General features: G+C 46.6%; 1 protein-coding gene across 7 annotated transcripts in view; it reads right to left on the reverse strand.

Moving 5' to 3' along the window:
- Nucleotides 1-15,544, reverse strand: part of GATA6 (GATA binding protein 6) — a 33,977-nt gene that overhangs the window by 18,088 nt on the left and 345 nt on the right. For 2 of the 7 annotated variants that reach the window (XM_059706483.1, XM_059706478.1), the window contains exons 2-6: nt 13,249-14,405; nt 8,220-8,386; nt 4,294-4,419; nt 3,389-3,476; nt 3,190-3,293 (exon numbers count right to left, since the gene is read on the reverse strand). In XM_059706483.1, the coding sequence (XP_059562466.1) occupies nt 3,190-3,293; nt 3,389-3,476; nt 4,294-4,419; nt 8,220-8,386; nt 13,249-14,368 (1,605 nt within the window). In that variant the 5' untranslated portion in view covers nt 14,369-14,405. The other 5 variants (XM_059706481.1, XM_059706482.1, XM_059706480.1 and 2 more) reach the window with 5 other exon arrangements.

A 15,544-nucleotide genomic window follows, 5' to 3' on the forward strand; every position in this document is an offset into this window, starting at 1 on the left:
AGAGCAGCACAAAAATTATTTTCCTGGCACTTGTCCTGGAAGAATGCCAAGTGCTGTGCACGAGGAGCCCTGCCCACACCTTTGCCCTGCTGGGGAGGGAGCCCTGGAGCCTCCTCTCTTAGCAGCAGACAACTAGGAGTGCCTCCTCCAGAATACTCAGCCCCTGCCAGGTTAGCTCAAGAACCAGGCCGGCTCGTGACCTGGTGCCCCCACCTGCCCACATGCAGGGCAGGGACATCAGGACTGACCAGGAACCTGCTGGGAATGCCTACTGATGATCTAGAGCTGATTTCTCAGGGAGAATGAAAATAATCAGCAGTTTTGATTAAGACTGCCTCAGCGGTCTGACATCCATGCTGTAACTCGCCATCATTAAGGAAAGGTGGAGCGGTTACGCTGCCATTTACATCTCAGTGGAAGAACAGGTGGCCCCAGTTCCAGTGTTCCACTGGGAGTGTGCCTAAGGTTGTCCTTTGTTTTGTAGCTCAGTTGTCCCTATGAAGGTAGGATAACCCTAATTTCCGCCAAAGGGGCCACTGGAGATCAATGGGATGTACCCATCAACATAGGAAGTTTAAACACTGAGCCAATGAAGGTGCCATGTACTACGTACCAGATCCGACCTTACTATGTGAATATAACACTTTCCTTAGGTCCAGTCCTTCACGAAATCCTGTAAGTGGTTAGTGCCAACACCAACTGCCCTCCAACATCATAAACCATGATCAAAATGGGGGAAACACATCTTTGTCAGTACAACCCCCTTTCACAAATGCTTCTGCCAGCAGCTCACAGACTAACTCCTCTAGCATGTTCTTTATAGCGCCCCTGCTGCCACACTGGCCATGCACACCCAGAGAAGGCTCTCAAAACTGCTAAGGGACCAACGGGCACACACTGGCACTCCTTGGTAGTAACAGGGGGAGACCACTGGAGTCTACAATTATTCTTAGAGGGGCACAATTTCCAAAGGCAGCGAGCAAACTGGCTTCTGCCAAGCAGGCCTAGTTCCCCACAACAGGTATGGCAGGTAGGGGCGGACGGGGACATTCGTGATGGGCTCACCATCCATAGGAAAAACCCACAACCCAGATGACAGTCGAGTGCCTGTGGAGCCAGGCCAGGAGAGCCGCTGGGATGAAGGGAGGATGGCGGGCAATCCCCCACACACACCCCCACCCACCAGGAAAGCTGTCCCAAAGCATTTCTGAGGCCAACGGCAGATCACACAGCCGGTCTCTGAGGCTGACCAGACTACAGGGTGGATGACACAGCTCTCAAATCCCCCGTCTCTAAAATCCTGCCGCTTTGCCTCCTGGCCTTTAGGAGGGAACTAGGAGTTCCTCCGCAGGGCACTGGCTGGCGAGCCACCTCTGGGGTGCTGGGTCCCAGGTGACAGACGCTGGGACACCAAAGCAGAACTCCCAAGGTTCCTCTTGCAGACACGCCAGAGCCCGAGCCAGTCACTGCCTTTTCTCCCCTGGGAAGGCAAACGATTGGACTTGCGCAGAGCCAGTTTTGAAATTTCACGTCACAAAACCACAAGAGCAAAATATGGATTCCACCCACTAGGGTTCCAAGTCCCCAAAGCCCATTGTTGGCAAATACCTATTTCTTTGCCATTTATCATTCAAGTTTGGCCTCTGCCAAGTTTAAGCTGGACTGTATCACCAACAGAAGTGACGTGGAGCTGGCAGCCATCCTCATTTCTGCTAAAAATGACTGCGGCCAAAAACCTGGCTGCTCCCTAAACGCTCTGGAGAACCAGAATGTTGTTTTGCCTCATTTAGCCACATAATTGCTTCTGAGGACTTAAGGCATAATAAAAAAAAAATGTTTAAATAATTTCCATCTTATTTCCCTACAAGGAACTGTTCTACTTACTACATTAGATCTTTATAATTACTACATGTAACCCTTCTGTCAAAACATGATGCACTGGAGTCCACCTTGATAAAGGCTACAAACATCCTTTAACCTGTATGCAACAAACAAAAAGGAATGAAAGGCTTTTTCCCTTGTGAATCTCAGACTGAATTTCTTGTTTTGTTAAAGAAAAAGCCCAAATGAATTTGGGTCGGAGGACGAAGAGAAACAAATATAGTTTTAAGCACAGTTCAAAACTGTTTTGAGACGCTGACTCAGAAAATTTGGGGTGGGGCCCAGAAAGCTGTAGTGTTTCAACGTACCCCTAAAAGGGCAAGATTAATTGTAGAAAATACTGTGTCAATCGAGACTTTAATGCTGGTGTGTCATCCTATACTAGTCTCAGTATAACCCTACCATCACCTGGGGCGTACTGCCCAAGCCCACCCTGGATTTCAATGAGATCTAGGGTGAGACTCAGTTGTTTTTAAAGAGCACTCCATAAGTAAATAAATACATACATACATACATACATGCATGCATACATACATTCCAGATAAATTTGGGAAATACCAAGGTGGGAAAATGCTCCTCCCTTGAGAAAAACTGAGTTTCAATCACAGCTTTACAGAAACAAACTCTGTGTGTGATCTTGACAAAGACTCTCACTCACAAACCAAATCGCTCACAGGTTTATAGCAAGGCTGAATGAAAGAAGCCTGGGTATGATTAAGGTGCATTGAAAGAAGGCAGGCCTCCCAGCAAGAGGACAGTAAAGTGAAGCAAGATCAGTGACGACAGCAGCACCTGACCCATTATGATGGGCTATGTTTTGGGGAGACAGGAAGAAAGGAAGAAATGAAAGGAGGAAGGGGGATCAGAGGAAGGAAGGAAAGCAAAGGTAAGGGTTTGAGAAAAGCAAATTGAAAGCAAGAGTTGATACGATAAGCAAAAGCAATTTAAATGCCATGGGCTCTGGGGCATATGAAACCACTGAGCTGACAGATTTTTTTGTCTACATTAGAAATACATATAAACGCAGATAAAAACCTGGAAATAAAACAACTTAAAAGCACTTCAAACCAAAACTTCTAGCTTTTACTTGGTTTAATTTAACCATAAAAATATGATATAGATCTTAATTAAGAGGATTGCAAAGTACTTATGTTTGTCATTTAAATGTAATTGCCTCTAAAAACTATTCTTAGGTATCAACTAAACTGAACTGTTGGTTTAGACTATTGTACTATCAGATAAAATTTGAGATAATAAACTGGAGACTACACACTAGGTTAGAAGAGTCTATACTATTTTAACACTTACCCCTGAGGCTGTTGGTTGTGTTGTAGGGGAAGTATTTTTGCTGCAATCATCTGAGTTAGAAGAGGTGGAAGATGGAGTCATAGGAACGGAATTATTACTATTGCCTGCAACAGTCAAAATTAACCTCGTAAATATAGGTATACTCTACTGTTAAGGTTAGCAAATACTTAACAATCAAATAGCATTTTATTATATTTACCAGAGCAAGCCTTTGACTTATTTATGTTCTTGGGTTTTCGTTTCCTGGTTTGAATTCCCTCTTTTTTCATAGCAAGCGGTCGGGGCACCTAAAAAAATTTCACATAGGCCATACAGTTAATATTATATTGAAGAAAACCCAAACTTTAGCCAAAGAACCAATGTCAGCACTGAAGGCCCTCATTTAAAAGAACTTGGCATAAATTGCAATACCATTTATATTTTTTCAATAGATTCCAACTGTACAAAGACCCCATCAAATGCAGATTCCTGCAGGGAAAATGAGGTGATTTGCCAGGGAGATATTATTCCTTCAATTAATGTTTATTGTTTTAAACAATTTCAATTACAGAGTAAAACCACTGAATATTTTCATTTCATGGAGCTCATGTATTCTCTTCCTTCTACATATAGGTTATTTTCCTTTTTAAGATAGATATATTTATAATATTTTGTGCTGTCCTTAAAATGAAGTATACAATCTTTCTAACTATAACTATAAAATACATATATTACTTCTTTATATAAATTTATTTGATTGCATTCAAGAATTAAGTTATTATAAACTAGTTATTATGGATTTCTAGTTGGTTCCATGTTTTCCTCTTTTGCAGTTTAAGGGTTACTACCATTTTATCAATTCTAAAATATACATTTTTCGCATTTTAATATTTCCAATATTGTGATGTCTTACAACAAATACGTGTGGCCATTTAATTGACAGCATTTTTTTTTGTTGTTTCTTACTGCTATTAAAGATAATAGTTTAACTTGTCATCAATAACATGCATATAGACAATCAAATTTTCACTTTCATCCCTTCTCCTTTGCCGACTTTTTTCTTAACTGGAACCATGTACAAACTATACCAAACATGTATACATATGAGCAGAATACGTGGCGCACCCCATGGAGTTTCATGTAGAGTCCACAAGCATTGCACACAGGTTCGCCCTCGGCATTTCTACGCCATAAAGTGGTGGTTGTGGTGTGACAGTTGGCACAGGACAGTCCAAGCCGCCGGGAGGAAGGCTAGAAAGGACAAGAAAGTAAGTGTACAGCGATAAGTGATTTTATGTCTGTGCTACACACTGCAATGTATCATGTCCCTGTCATCCACAAGCATGAACCTAGTTATTATAAATAAGAGGTCCCTTGAGGAAAAAAAATTTAAGTGTAATTAGATTGACCTTCCTGGACCAAGAAACTTAAGTTTTACAGTATGTTCTATCCCACACATACATCTGATTTGTTCCAAATTATTAGTGTAGATTATAGAATAACCAAAACACAGTCATAATGTTGGCTAATAACTGCACCTACTGTGGTCAGAAGTCCAATGTAAGGATATTGAAATGCAATCATAGCTGCCTGCCAATATGTTCAGTGGCTTTGAACAGTCTCCGCTTCACATGAAAACTGAAGATAATCAGCTCGTATTTCCAAGATTTGTGCAGAGGAACAAATCAGAAACTTTAGAAGAACCAATCTATTAACAGAAATGGATTTTGGAAAATGTATAAAATGTTTGTAAAGAAGTATATTTTTAATAGGTTCCATAATTATCATGATCAAATGCTGCCTGAATTTTTGTATTATTCATTTTTGCAAAGGATAAGCAAATTTTATGGCATTGTTTTAATGCCAGCATTGTCTTAAATACAATGATACTAATATATGTTATTTACCCTGCCTGTATAATAATGAACTTTTGTTCACACAAAGGGTTAAATGTTAAATCAGAGGTCAACCCTCTGTTACTAGCATTCTGATTTCCACATTCCCTTTATGCCCATAACATCTTTAAAGGGAACTTATTTCCCCTAAATTACGTGTGAATTATAAAGAATGAGAATTTAACCTAGTATAAGTTCCTCCTTAGAATGGCAAAAAATCTAAATTTGTTTTTAAATAACCTAGATAGGGCAACTAAAAAAAACGGTGCCATATGACTTCTGAAAAAAAAAAAACTATAGGGAAAATACAGGAAACAAAGCAAATTGAAGGTCACAGAATTTGGTAAGTAAGCTACACTAATTAATTAAAAAAAAAGAAGTTATAAAAAAGAATGCACAACAAGAAGGAAAAATTGAGTACTATTGAAAACTCACAGATTAAAAAGGACAGAGATTTCCAAATCCTTTGGTGGCAAATTTAAAAGATACAACTGAATTTCTCATTTACAGTTCACATCCTGTTGTATTACTTTAAGCATTACTCTTCACAGACAAGTTATAAAACAAAGAGACAGTGGTAAGCCTCTTAGCACTACAACATTTTAAGAAGTTAGTGCTAAGAAAAAAAATCAATTTGACTTTTGGTTGTAATCAATATGCTTGGCTTGGCTGACAGAAGAACTATTTGAGAAATTGCTTTGCTAAACTGATGAAAAGATATAAAACCTTACGCATCAGGGTTTCTTTCTTTCAGGTCAAAAGAAAATCATTTCCTAGGAGAACACCCCTTTCTCTTCATAAATGCATGATCAAAAAACTAGGGACAGGAAGATTCCTTTTAGAAACAGGTCATTTATGACAGTTTCCAGTGGAATTTGAGCCAATGTGAAGCAAAGTTGTTATCAGAATTTGCCATTATAACAAAGAACTTTATGACTGTCAACTGCAGATCATGAGTGAAGCCAGTCCTCATAAACATGTGAAATGAAGGTGAGTAGGTTATAAAAGTTCCTTGTAACAAGCGATCTCTTGGTTATGTTCATCATTGACAAGGAATTCAAGTTAACCATAAATCTCTTATTTTGCAATGTAATACAAGTTCAAATTCAGTGATTGGTTCTGTAACTGCTGGCTAAACAAACTTGGGTTCAATATTCTACTTCTGATAACTAAGGTAGGCCCATCAAAATCATAAATAAGAAGCCCACAAGGAGAACTAATTGATAGACACACCCTTCAATCCGGATCATTTATAACCCATTTATAAAGCATATTGGCTGACCTTGGTTACTGCCAACACAGTTGCCACATAGAAGGGAAACTAATTGGTTAAAACTGTTTTTCTGGTTATTTTTTACTTGTAAAAGTACAAAACAAATGGCACCATCTAAATATGAATGATACTAGATTAAATTTATAATGCAACGAGAACCAAAACGGCTATTATACTAGTTTTTTTTTTGCTCCATCTCGTGAAAATGTTACTTTTCTGAGCTCAGCTATTTCTCAGCTCAATGCTCATGTCCAAAAGTAATAATAATAATAGTCTCATAGTTAATATATAGGCCAGGGGTCCTCAAACTACGGCCCACGGGCCACATGCAAATACAAATATTGTATTTGTTCCCGTTTTGTTTTTTTACTTCAAAATAAGATATGTGCAGTGTGCATAGGAATTTGTTCATAGTTTTTTTTTAAACTATAGTCTGGCCCTCCAAAGGTCTGAGGGACAGTGAACTGGCTCCCTGTTTAAAAAGTTTGAGGACCCCTGGGCTAATACATGCAAACAAAGAACTTCCTTGGAATATTTTCCAGCCATTACTTTTTCTTTTCTTAATATTGTGCATGTAGAAAAAATGAACACCGTAGGGAGTCAGACACTGAAGTTACGGATGGCCTTTGAAGAACCTGAGCTGTGGGAGGTTGTAACAAGTTTAAGGCGCATACACTCATCAAATTAACCTTGGCCACTTTATTTTAAATGCATTAAAAACAAAACAACCATAAAACTAATTGCTTCTCCTTAAGGTGTCAGACTTACATTGTGATGCAATTTCACTCTAATCTGTTTAACACAAACAACATGTGTAGCATTTGTCCCTGCTAATTAGAGTATAACAATTAAATAAATTACTTGGATACTTAAGATGTCTGGCATCTAACTGTAAAGTATTTTACTTTAAAAGGTATTAGAGTATGGGTGCTTGGCTAAACAAATGTTAGCCTTACAGTGGGGCTTGTGAAAGTTTTCCTAGTATTTTTTCTAATCACTACAGTAGTAAATACCTTCTCCTAAAACACACACACACACAAACTATGACAATAAGAGATTGATCCTTGAAGAAATTCAGAATTCCCATACATTAAAACATAGTAAAACAGGTTCCTATTGCTGAAAATACTCAACTTGAGAAGAACACACAGACTGCATATTTCTCAAGTTCTGTGCAGTTTATCTGAACAGCCAGATTTCAAAATAACAAAGGTTAGGGTAAGTAAATTTTCACCAGACTCAAGGGCAATCCAAAAGACGAGTGGAATTTGTGGCTAAACCCTGTCTCACTCGGAGAAGAGCTAGAAGGGACCCTGAGGTAGAAGGGACAAAATCAAAGAAACCGCGAATGAGGCAGCAGGGAGAAGGGGAGTGTGGGTTTGTTGTCATGTTCTAGTGGGGGTCGGGGATGAAGGGTGCGGGGAGAAGGACTGTCAAAGAGTGGTTTTTCAAGAATAAAACCCAAACCAGATCAGAGAATGCATAGAGAAAAAAATCTCCTTCCTTCACCTGACCTGGGCATACTCAATCGCTCTCCCTGGGCTACTGCCATTACAAGTTTCTTGTGTTTACTCCCAGAATTATTTCGGTGCATTTACAAATACAGAGATGTGTAAATACACATTTTTGTACTTATAAAGCGATAGTACCCTACTTTCTTTTTTTCTCTTTCATGTAAGATGTCATTCCCTATGTTAAATAGGGGGGGGGGGGGAGGCTGTTTGCATTCCCCAGACCCTGATTTCGGGATTACCTCCAGGCCAGCGCTAGCCAAGGGGGAGTGCAGGGTACAAGTTCCAGCCCTGCGCGGGGGTCAGACCGGGGACCCCGGGCCTCCGCACCTGTCCCAGGCCCCGGCGGCGGAGGGCGGCGCCCGCACTCACCACGCGCTTCTGCGGCTTGATGAGGGGCCGGCTGAGGCCGTTCATCTTGCTGTAGAGGCCGCAGGCGTTGCACAAGTAGTGGCCGGTGCCGTCCCGCCGCCACAGCGGCGTCTGGATGGAACCGCAGTTCACGCACTCGCGACTCTCGGGCAGGTCCTCCAGCAGGTCTGCGGTGAGAGCGGGGACAAAGGCGGGTGAGACCGCGCCCCACGACCGTGGCTCCCCACAGACCACCCCACCCCGCCCCCGCACCCCATGGTGCTGGTCCTGACCACGCCGGCCCGCTTCCCTGCCCACGCCCTTCCCCACGGACCTTCCTGCTCAACAGCCAAAGCCCGGGCGGCCGGCCATGTCCTAGGGACCTGCTTACCATTATTCCCTGCGCCCCTGGGCGCGCCCAGAAAACACCTAGGAAAGTGGGAGGCAGTGCTGCAAGCCCGGCCCGAGTCATTTGCCATCTACCACCAAGGACCTCAGGGTGGAGATGAGCTGTGGGGAGATCGATTTGGGTCCCCTGACCCCTTCTTTCCGGCTGTTCACAAGCTTTTCAAAACTGAAATCCATCATAATTACAGGACGCCACTTGCCAACCCCGAGCAGAGCACAGGGCCTTGGCACGGATCACCGACCCCTGCTCCAGTCCGCGGGTACCCCCGGACCCCCGGGCCCGGGAGGCCGCCTTACTTCTTTTATCTTCCTTTTTTTCTTTTAAAAAGTATTTCCTGTATCTGCTACTCTTCCTTTTCCCCAATAAAAAAATAGACCGGTGAAATGAGAAATACTGTTCTCGAGCACTTACACCAATTAATTAGAAAATGATTCAGATCTCCTCAGGGGAAAAATAACGTTAATAAGCAGAGATAAATGTTAAATTTTGTTTTCATGCCACAGGACCAAATAGTAAAATATTGTGATTTTAAAGTGGGTCTAATTGTTTCTACCTGTAAAATTTCTACAAACGGGTGCTATTTTATTGATTCAGAAAAATCACTAAGACCATCCCAGTGCTAAATAAAACTGTTTCCTCTTTTCCTACACTGAAATTTCAACTTATGCAATCTTTCTAAATTGTGTTTATGTCATTTCTACTTGGATAGTTTTCAGAGTTCACAACTAACCTAAAACTGCTATCTAAAACAATCTTAAGAATAAATGGTTGTAACGGTTGTTACTTACCCTACACTGGTTAAATATGAATGAAGAAATAGTATCTAAAATGAGATAAGTACTTATTAATTAAATAAGTACTTTTTATTAAATAGACTTTTTAAAACCATAGGTATCCCCTGTTTAGTGCTATTAATATTCTAGGGGGTTTAAATGTTCCAATTTGGCTTTCTTAAAGGGTCATTTCTGAACCAATTTTTAAAGTAAATAAACATAACACTTTAGAGTTTTACTTGAAGATTATGTGAGCTATCGAGCCTTTCTATTCCTCCCCATTCCTGTGCAGTTTACCATTCGTTTCTACCATTACTGTTTATTGTAAAGATATTTATATATGTCTTTGGCATAAAATAGTCTTTAACTCCACTAATACTATTTACCCTACAAAACAACTAACTATCCTTCCTCAAGAAATAAGTTTAAAAGAAACTAGCATCCTACATAATTTGAGTTCAAAGTTGTCATGGGGATACTGCAACTTACAACACATCACAAAGATTTATTCTTCTCTGCCCTAAAAGCCACTATTGACTACGGTAATCAGTAAAATGCTCAGGACTTCAAGGACACTGAAGTTAAACAAGGTATTTGTCTTGGTTGTTGACTTTAAAATGTTACCTATCAGAGCCTCTCTCAATAGAGGAGTGGGGCATTCCCTGGAGAACCCAGCCCTGTGCCTGGCCGCCTTCCCCAAGATGGGAACAATAAGGAGAAGACAGTGTGAACTCTCCAGGTAAATCTTTTCAGTCATCTGAAAACCCCAAGACAAAAACTTAAAGATCACTGTGGACTTAAAAAAAATATTAGTAAGCTTGCTTATTTTTAGGTAAGTAAAATCTACAGCTCCCATGTATCCTGACCTGTCCTCACTCCTCACCCAGCAGCTACAATCCTGTAACTGATTAAAGTAAGAAAAATGTTTTTAAATAAAAATTACAAAATCGATGGCACTGGTAGCCCCTTCATCAATTTCCGCCTACACATCATCATCTCCCTCCTAACATGGCTGCCTTGAGTGTCCCTGGGGAATGCAGACACGGGGGAGAAGGGTTCAGCCAGCAAGTGTAGTCCCAGAACCCAAAGAATGGAACACAGTTATCTGGGGTTTAAGAGAGGGCTGGGCTTGGGGACTGAAGAGCCGTGGGCACAGCCCACTCACTCACTACCAGAACCAGGGAGAGATGTATGGAACGGGTTTCTCAGAAACCTCCCCTGGGCAGGTTGGGAAAGCTCAGCACTCAGGTTTTAGCCCTCCTGTTTGCCCCAATCAATTAAAGAGTGCCTCCAGAAATGGTTTGGTTTTTTAAAAAAAAAAAAAAATCCAAGTGGAGAAGTGGGGAATTTAGCTAGGAAGCTGGGAGGAGAGGGGCTGGGGGGTCGAGGTCTCTCTAGCAAGAGAACACCTGTGAGGACAAGCAAGGTTGGGGTTATTCGCCTCCACCACCTCCAGACTGACTTATTCTCGCTCAGTAGTTTCCCACCTTCTTAACAGACTGTATGCAAAAGCCTGGGTGTTCCCAAACCCCTTCCCATTTTTGGCTGTTTGGTTTTTTTAAAAAAAAATAGGGTCTACAGAAAAATTTTCTAATTTTGCAGTGTCCTTTCCAGAAAGTAAAAATATTAGTGAAAGGATAGGCTAAGTTTTTTAAGAGAGAGAGAGAAACATCAATCTGTTGTTCCACTTATTGATGCATTCACTGGTTGCTTTCTTGTATGTGCCTTGACCGGACCAGAGATGGAACCCAAAAACTTGGCATAAAGTGACAACGCTCTAATCAACTACCCAGCCAAAGCAGGATAGGCTAAGTTTAAAATGAGAAAAAAAAAATCTAACTTTCCTGCAATCGTACCTTATTGCCTCTAAAAGGATTTTCCACACAGAACCAGTGACTTTTAAATACTCCAGTTCTGTCTTTCTTTTGGACTACTTCTCTTTCTAGGTCCAGTGAAATGCTGGAAGCCGAGGGGAAAGGAACATGGAGATCACACTAAGATGTGTCATGGGACAGGCAGAGCCACACGACCTTGCTCCAACTGCAGCAGCACCCCCCACCCACCCAATTCCCACATCCTTTGAGATCCCCCCACCCCCTAGACTCCCGACTGACAAAACCCTCACACCCTCACTGCCATCCCCTGCCCATCCTTTGAAGAGCCCTCATCTCCCTTCTCTCTCCTCCTGAGAGCCCGGCGTGGGTCCCTATGCAGCAGGAAGGGTGGCAGTGCTGTGCTCTGCAGTCTCTACTCAAAGGAGCAAGCCTGCAGGGCCCCTCTCCCCCACGAAGTGATGACGGTCTCCAGAGCTGGCTTCGCAGGGGAAGAGGAGGGAATTTTGAGACCAGTCTTAGAACGGGTGGGGGAAGAGAGGAAGAGAACCTTCGCTTTCAGGCCACTAGAGTTTCTAGCATGTCTTTTGAACACAAGGTTGGCAATGTCTCACTTGATCCTAACAGGACCCCTAGAAAACTTCCTGTCCCTAAATAGAGAGCTGAGGCGCTCAGACCTGGGGTGAAAGCACCAGGGGAAAATAATTTAAGCTCACCCGCCTCCTCTGCGACTCCCACAGATCCCTTCAAACAAACAAACAAACAAACAAACAGTGTCTCTCCCCCCCCCCCACAACCACCACAAAAAAATGTTTGGTGTTAGGAGTCTGTCAGGCTATCAAACAGGTTCCATACAAAGTGAGAGGGACCTGGGAAAGCACCAGAATGCTGAAGCTAACCTAAGCAGGCCAGACAACACAGTTCACACCCTCCCCTGCTTCAGTGAACAAAACACTTCAAAATGGGCTCTTCCCAGGTAATCTGGCAATTGTTTTTTTCCCCAGTCCATCCGAAAATTGCCCCAGACACTGCCATGATAGAATTGGAAACTGAAAAATTGGTGGGCTGAACTCAAGGAAAAACAGATGTGGGAGCCCCAGACACCCGCCCAAGGATGCCAGGCCAAAGGGTGCCCCACCGGCTTTCCCTCAGGACAGTCACAGGCTGACCAGTCCATGTGTTCTCTCTTCTCTCCTTCTCACTGAGGTCGAAGTGTGGGTGTCCTTAGGTCAGTGATGGCAAACCTATGACACGCGTGTCAGAGGTGACACGCGAACTCATTTTTTTGGTTGAGTTTTCTTTGTTAAATGGCATTTAAATATATAAAGTAAATATCAAAAATATAAGTCTTTGTTTTACTATGGTTGCAAATATCAAAAAATTTCTATATGTGACACGGCACCAGAGTTAAGTTAGGGTTTTTCAAAATGCTGACACGCCGAGCTCAAAAGGTTCACCATCACTGCCTTAGGTGCTGCTCCACCGTGGAGCCCTTTTAAATACTCTCCTTGGGGAAAACAACCCCTCACCTTTGGAGAGGTGAATTGAGTGAGACAGTATTTGAGGACAGGATGACTCAAGTGTCCATCCAGCCTTCTCCTACCTACACTTACCCTCAAAAGGAGTCTCGCTCTTCCACTCACACAAAACCAGAGTCTTCCATGGGGCTCGGGCCCTGTCAGTTCCCTCCGGGGCTGATTCCTTCCTAGCACCCAACCCATTCACTACTTTTCAAGTTCTTGGAGCTTCTCCAAGGCACTGAGGTATCTATACTGTACACGCGCATTCGGTCTCTTTCCGAGCCGAGACAATCCGCAAATTAGAAGCCCCACATCCACGCTGCCAGACTCTGGGTCGCCCAGCTACAGGCTGACTTTTGCCCCCGCCCTCCCGCGCGCACACACACACACACACACACACACACACACACACACACACAGGAAAACCCTGAAAACAGCGCCCAAGTAAAGGAGCTCTACACCCACCTTCGCCCCGGTGCCCTGGGTCCAACCCCCACGCCGAGGCGCGACCCTTACCTGCGCTGGGGCCCCGCGGCACGGGGAGCGGGCCTCCGGCGCGGCTCTGCAGGCTGTGCAGCACCGGGGTCTCGAAGTGTCCGGCGGTCCAGGCGGATGTCAGCGGCGCCCCCACGTAGGGCGAGTAGGGACTCGGGTGGTGGTGGTGATGGTGGTGGTACGTCCCGTTCAGCGACCGCGCGGCCGACAGCGAGCTGTACTGGTGCTCCCGGCCGCCCATGGCCGCCAAGCTGCCGCCGCCGCCAACGCCGCCAGTGCCCCCGCCGCCGGCCGCCGCGTAGCCCCCAGGGTCCCGCGCCGCGCCGTTGGCCATGGGCGGGCTAGCCGAGTAGGGGAAGCGCGCCGAGACGTGCGCCGCGGCTGAGCCGGCGCTGCCGGGCCCCGCGGCCCCGCCGCCCGCCGCGCCGCCTCCACTGCCGTACGGGGGGCTGTCGGCCGAGGCCTGCGGCCAGCCGGGGTGTGCACCCGGGCCGCCCGGGTGATTGGCGGGCCCGCTGCCCGCCCCCTGCAGGTACGGCAGGCCGGGCAGCATGGACCCCACGCGCGTGGTGGGCACGTAGACTGGGGAGCTGGCCGCCGCCGCCGCCGCTGCGGCGGCTGCCGAATGCACGAAGCCGCCGGGCGCGCCGTCGTAAGCGGCTGGCCCCTGGCTGGAGAGGGCGGCGAGGGTCTGGTACATCTCTTCGGGCTGCTCGGGTGCGAAGGGACTCAGCTTGGCGCCGCGGCTGGACCACAGCAGCTTACTGGCGGTCGCGGCCTGATCGAGGTCAGTGAAGAGCAGCAGTTCCTCCCAGTTCGCCAGGCCGCTCCCTGGGCCAGCGACCCCGGGCGCCGAAGGTCCGTGGGGAGCCCCGAAGGGATGCGAAGCGTAGGGGCTGAGCAGCAGCGACCGGGCCGGGGGTCCTGCCGCCACCTCCGTGTCGAGCTGTGGCGTCCGGCAGTTGCTGACGCTGCTGGGGCCGCGCTCCCCACCCCGGGAGCAGCAGGAGGAGGAAGAGGAGGAGAGAGGGGAAGGCGGCGTGGAGGGCTCCCGGGATGGGAAGGCTCCGGAATCGCTGGCGTCCGCGGCCGCGGCCCCCACGCGCTTCGACAAGCACCAGCCGCTGTCAGTCAAGGCCATCCACGGACCGGCGCCGCTGCACGCTGACCTCTAGCTCCTGAGGCGGACAGGGGCAGGGGGAGAAGTAAAAAGGGGTTACCCAAAGCGCAAGCTGTACAGCTCACCTCCACTCCCTTTCCTAACTAATGAGATTCTCCAAAGATCCCTCTTCGCCCTGGGCTTGGGAGTTGGTGAGTGAGAGGGGGACTGTGGCCTGCGCAGCCGCCACCAATCCTTCCAAGCCCGGGATCAACCGCCCGCACCTCTCAGGTCCCCTCTCCCTCCCCGCTCACCCTCTCCGCAGCATCCTTCCTCCGCGCGCGCGCGCGCGCACGCCTGGTCCCAAGGGTGACTGCGAGACCGGCCAAGATTTACCTCTCCCCAAAGTGACTCCCTCCCGGCCGTTCACACACAAAAGGACTTTTAAGGGGTGGCCTTATCCCGCCTCCCCGCGGGTGCCCCTCGCCCAGAATGCCTCCGTATGAAGACTGCCCGCTCGAAAACCATTAGCGCACGGGTGGCAACCTGTTCCGAAAACGAAACCGCCGCCTTCTTTCCCAGTGGCTTTCCCCGAGCTCCCCGGACTGCGCTGACTAGACGGAACGCAAGCCCCAGAGAAAAATGCAGCTCAGCCCTGAGAAGGTGGGGCCTGGGGCGGGGACGGCAGTCTCGGACCTTCCGGGCACAGGCAGTGCCGAACGCCCGAGGGGCCGAGTCTCACGCCCAACCCGCGCGCCCGCGGCTGCACAGCACACCTTACACGCGGCTCGCGTTCCAACCACCAGCGCGTGCGCTCTCGCCTGCCGGGCCACCCGTCCCATCCCGCGGTCTTCCCCAGCCGCGGAAAGGCGAGACCGTTCCGGAATCGGACGTACCGGGGTGGAGCGGAGTTCAGAGAAGAGGAGGGGGAGACGTGAGACCGCCCCGGAGACGAAGCCACCCCAAAGGAGAGAGCAGGAAGAATGACAGGGAGACAAGGACGGGGTGGCGGAGGAAGACTCATGCAGCCTGGCTGGCCTCCTCCGGGCTGCCTCTCCAAAGGCTGGGGCTCCTCGGAAATAGCCATACTAAAGTGAATGCTCACACACAGACTCGGGCTAGATAGCAAGAGAGAAGTCTCGTTGCCCGCCCGACTGGGGCTCCCGCCCCTTCGCGCCGAGATAACTCGGAGATAAGGCTGCGCGCAGATAAGCGCTT

The sequence above is a fragment of the Myotis daubentonii genome, chromosome 8, assembly GCF_963259705.1.
Source record: "Myotis daubentonii chromosome 8, mMyoDau2.1, whole genome shotgun sequence".
NCBI lineage: Eukaryota > Metazoa > Chordata > Mammalia > Chiroptera > Vespertilionidae > Myotis > Myotis daubentonii.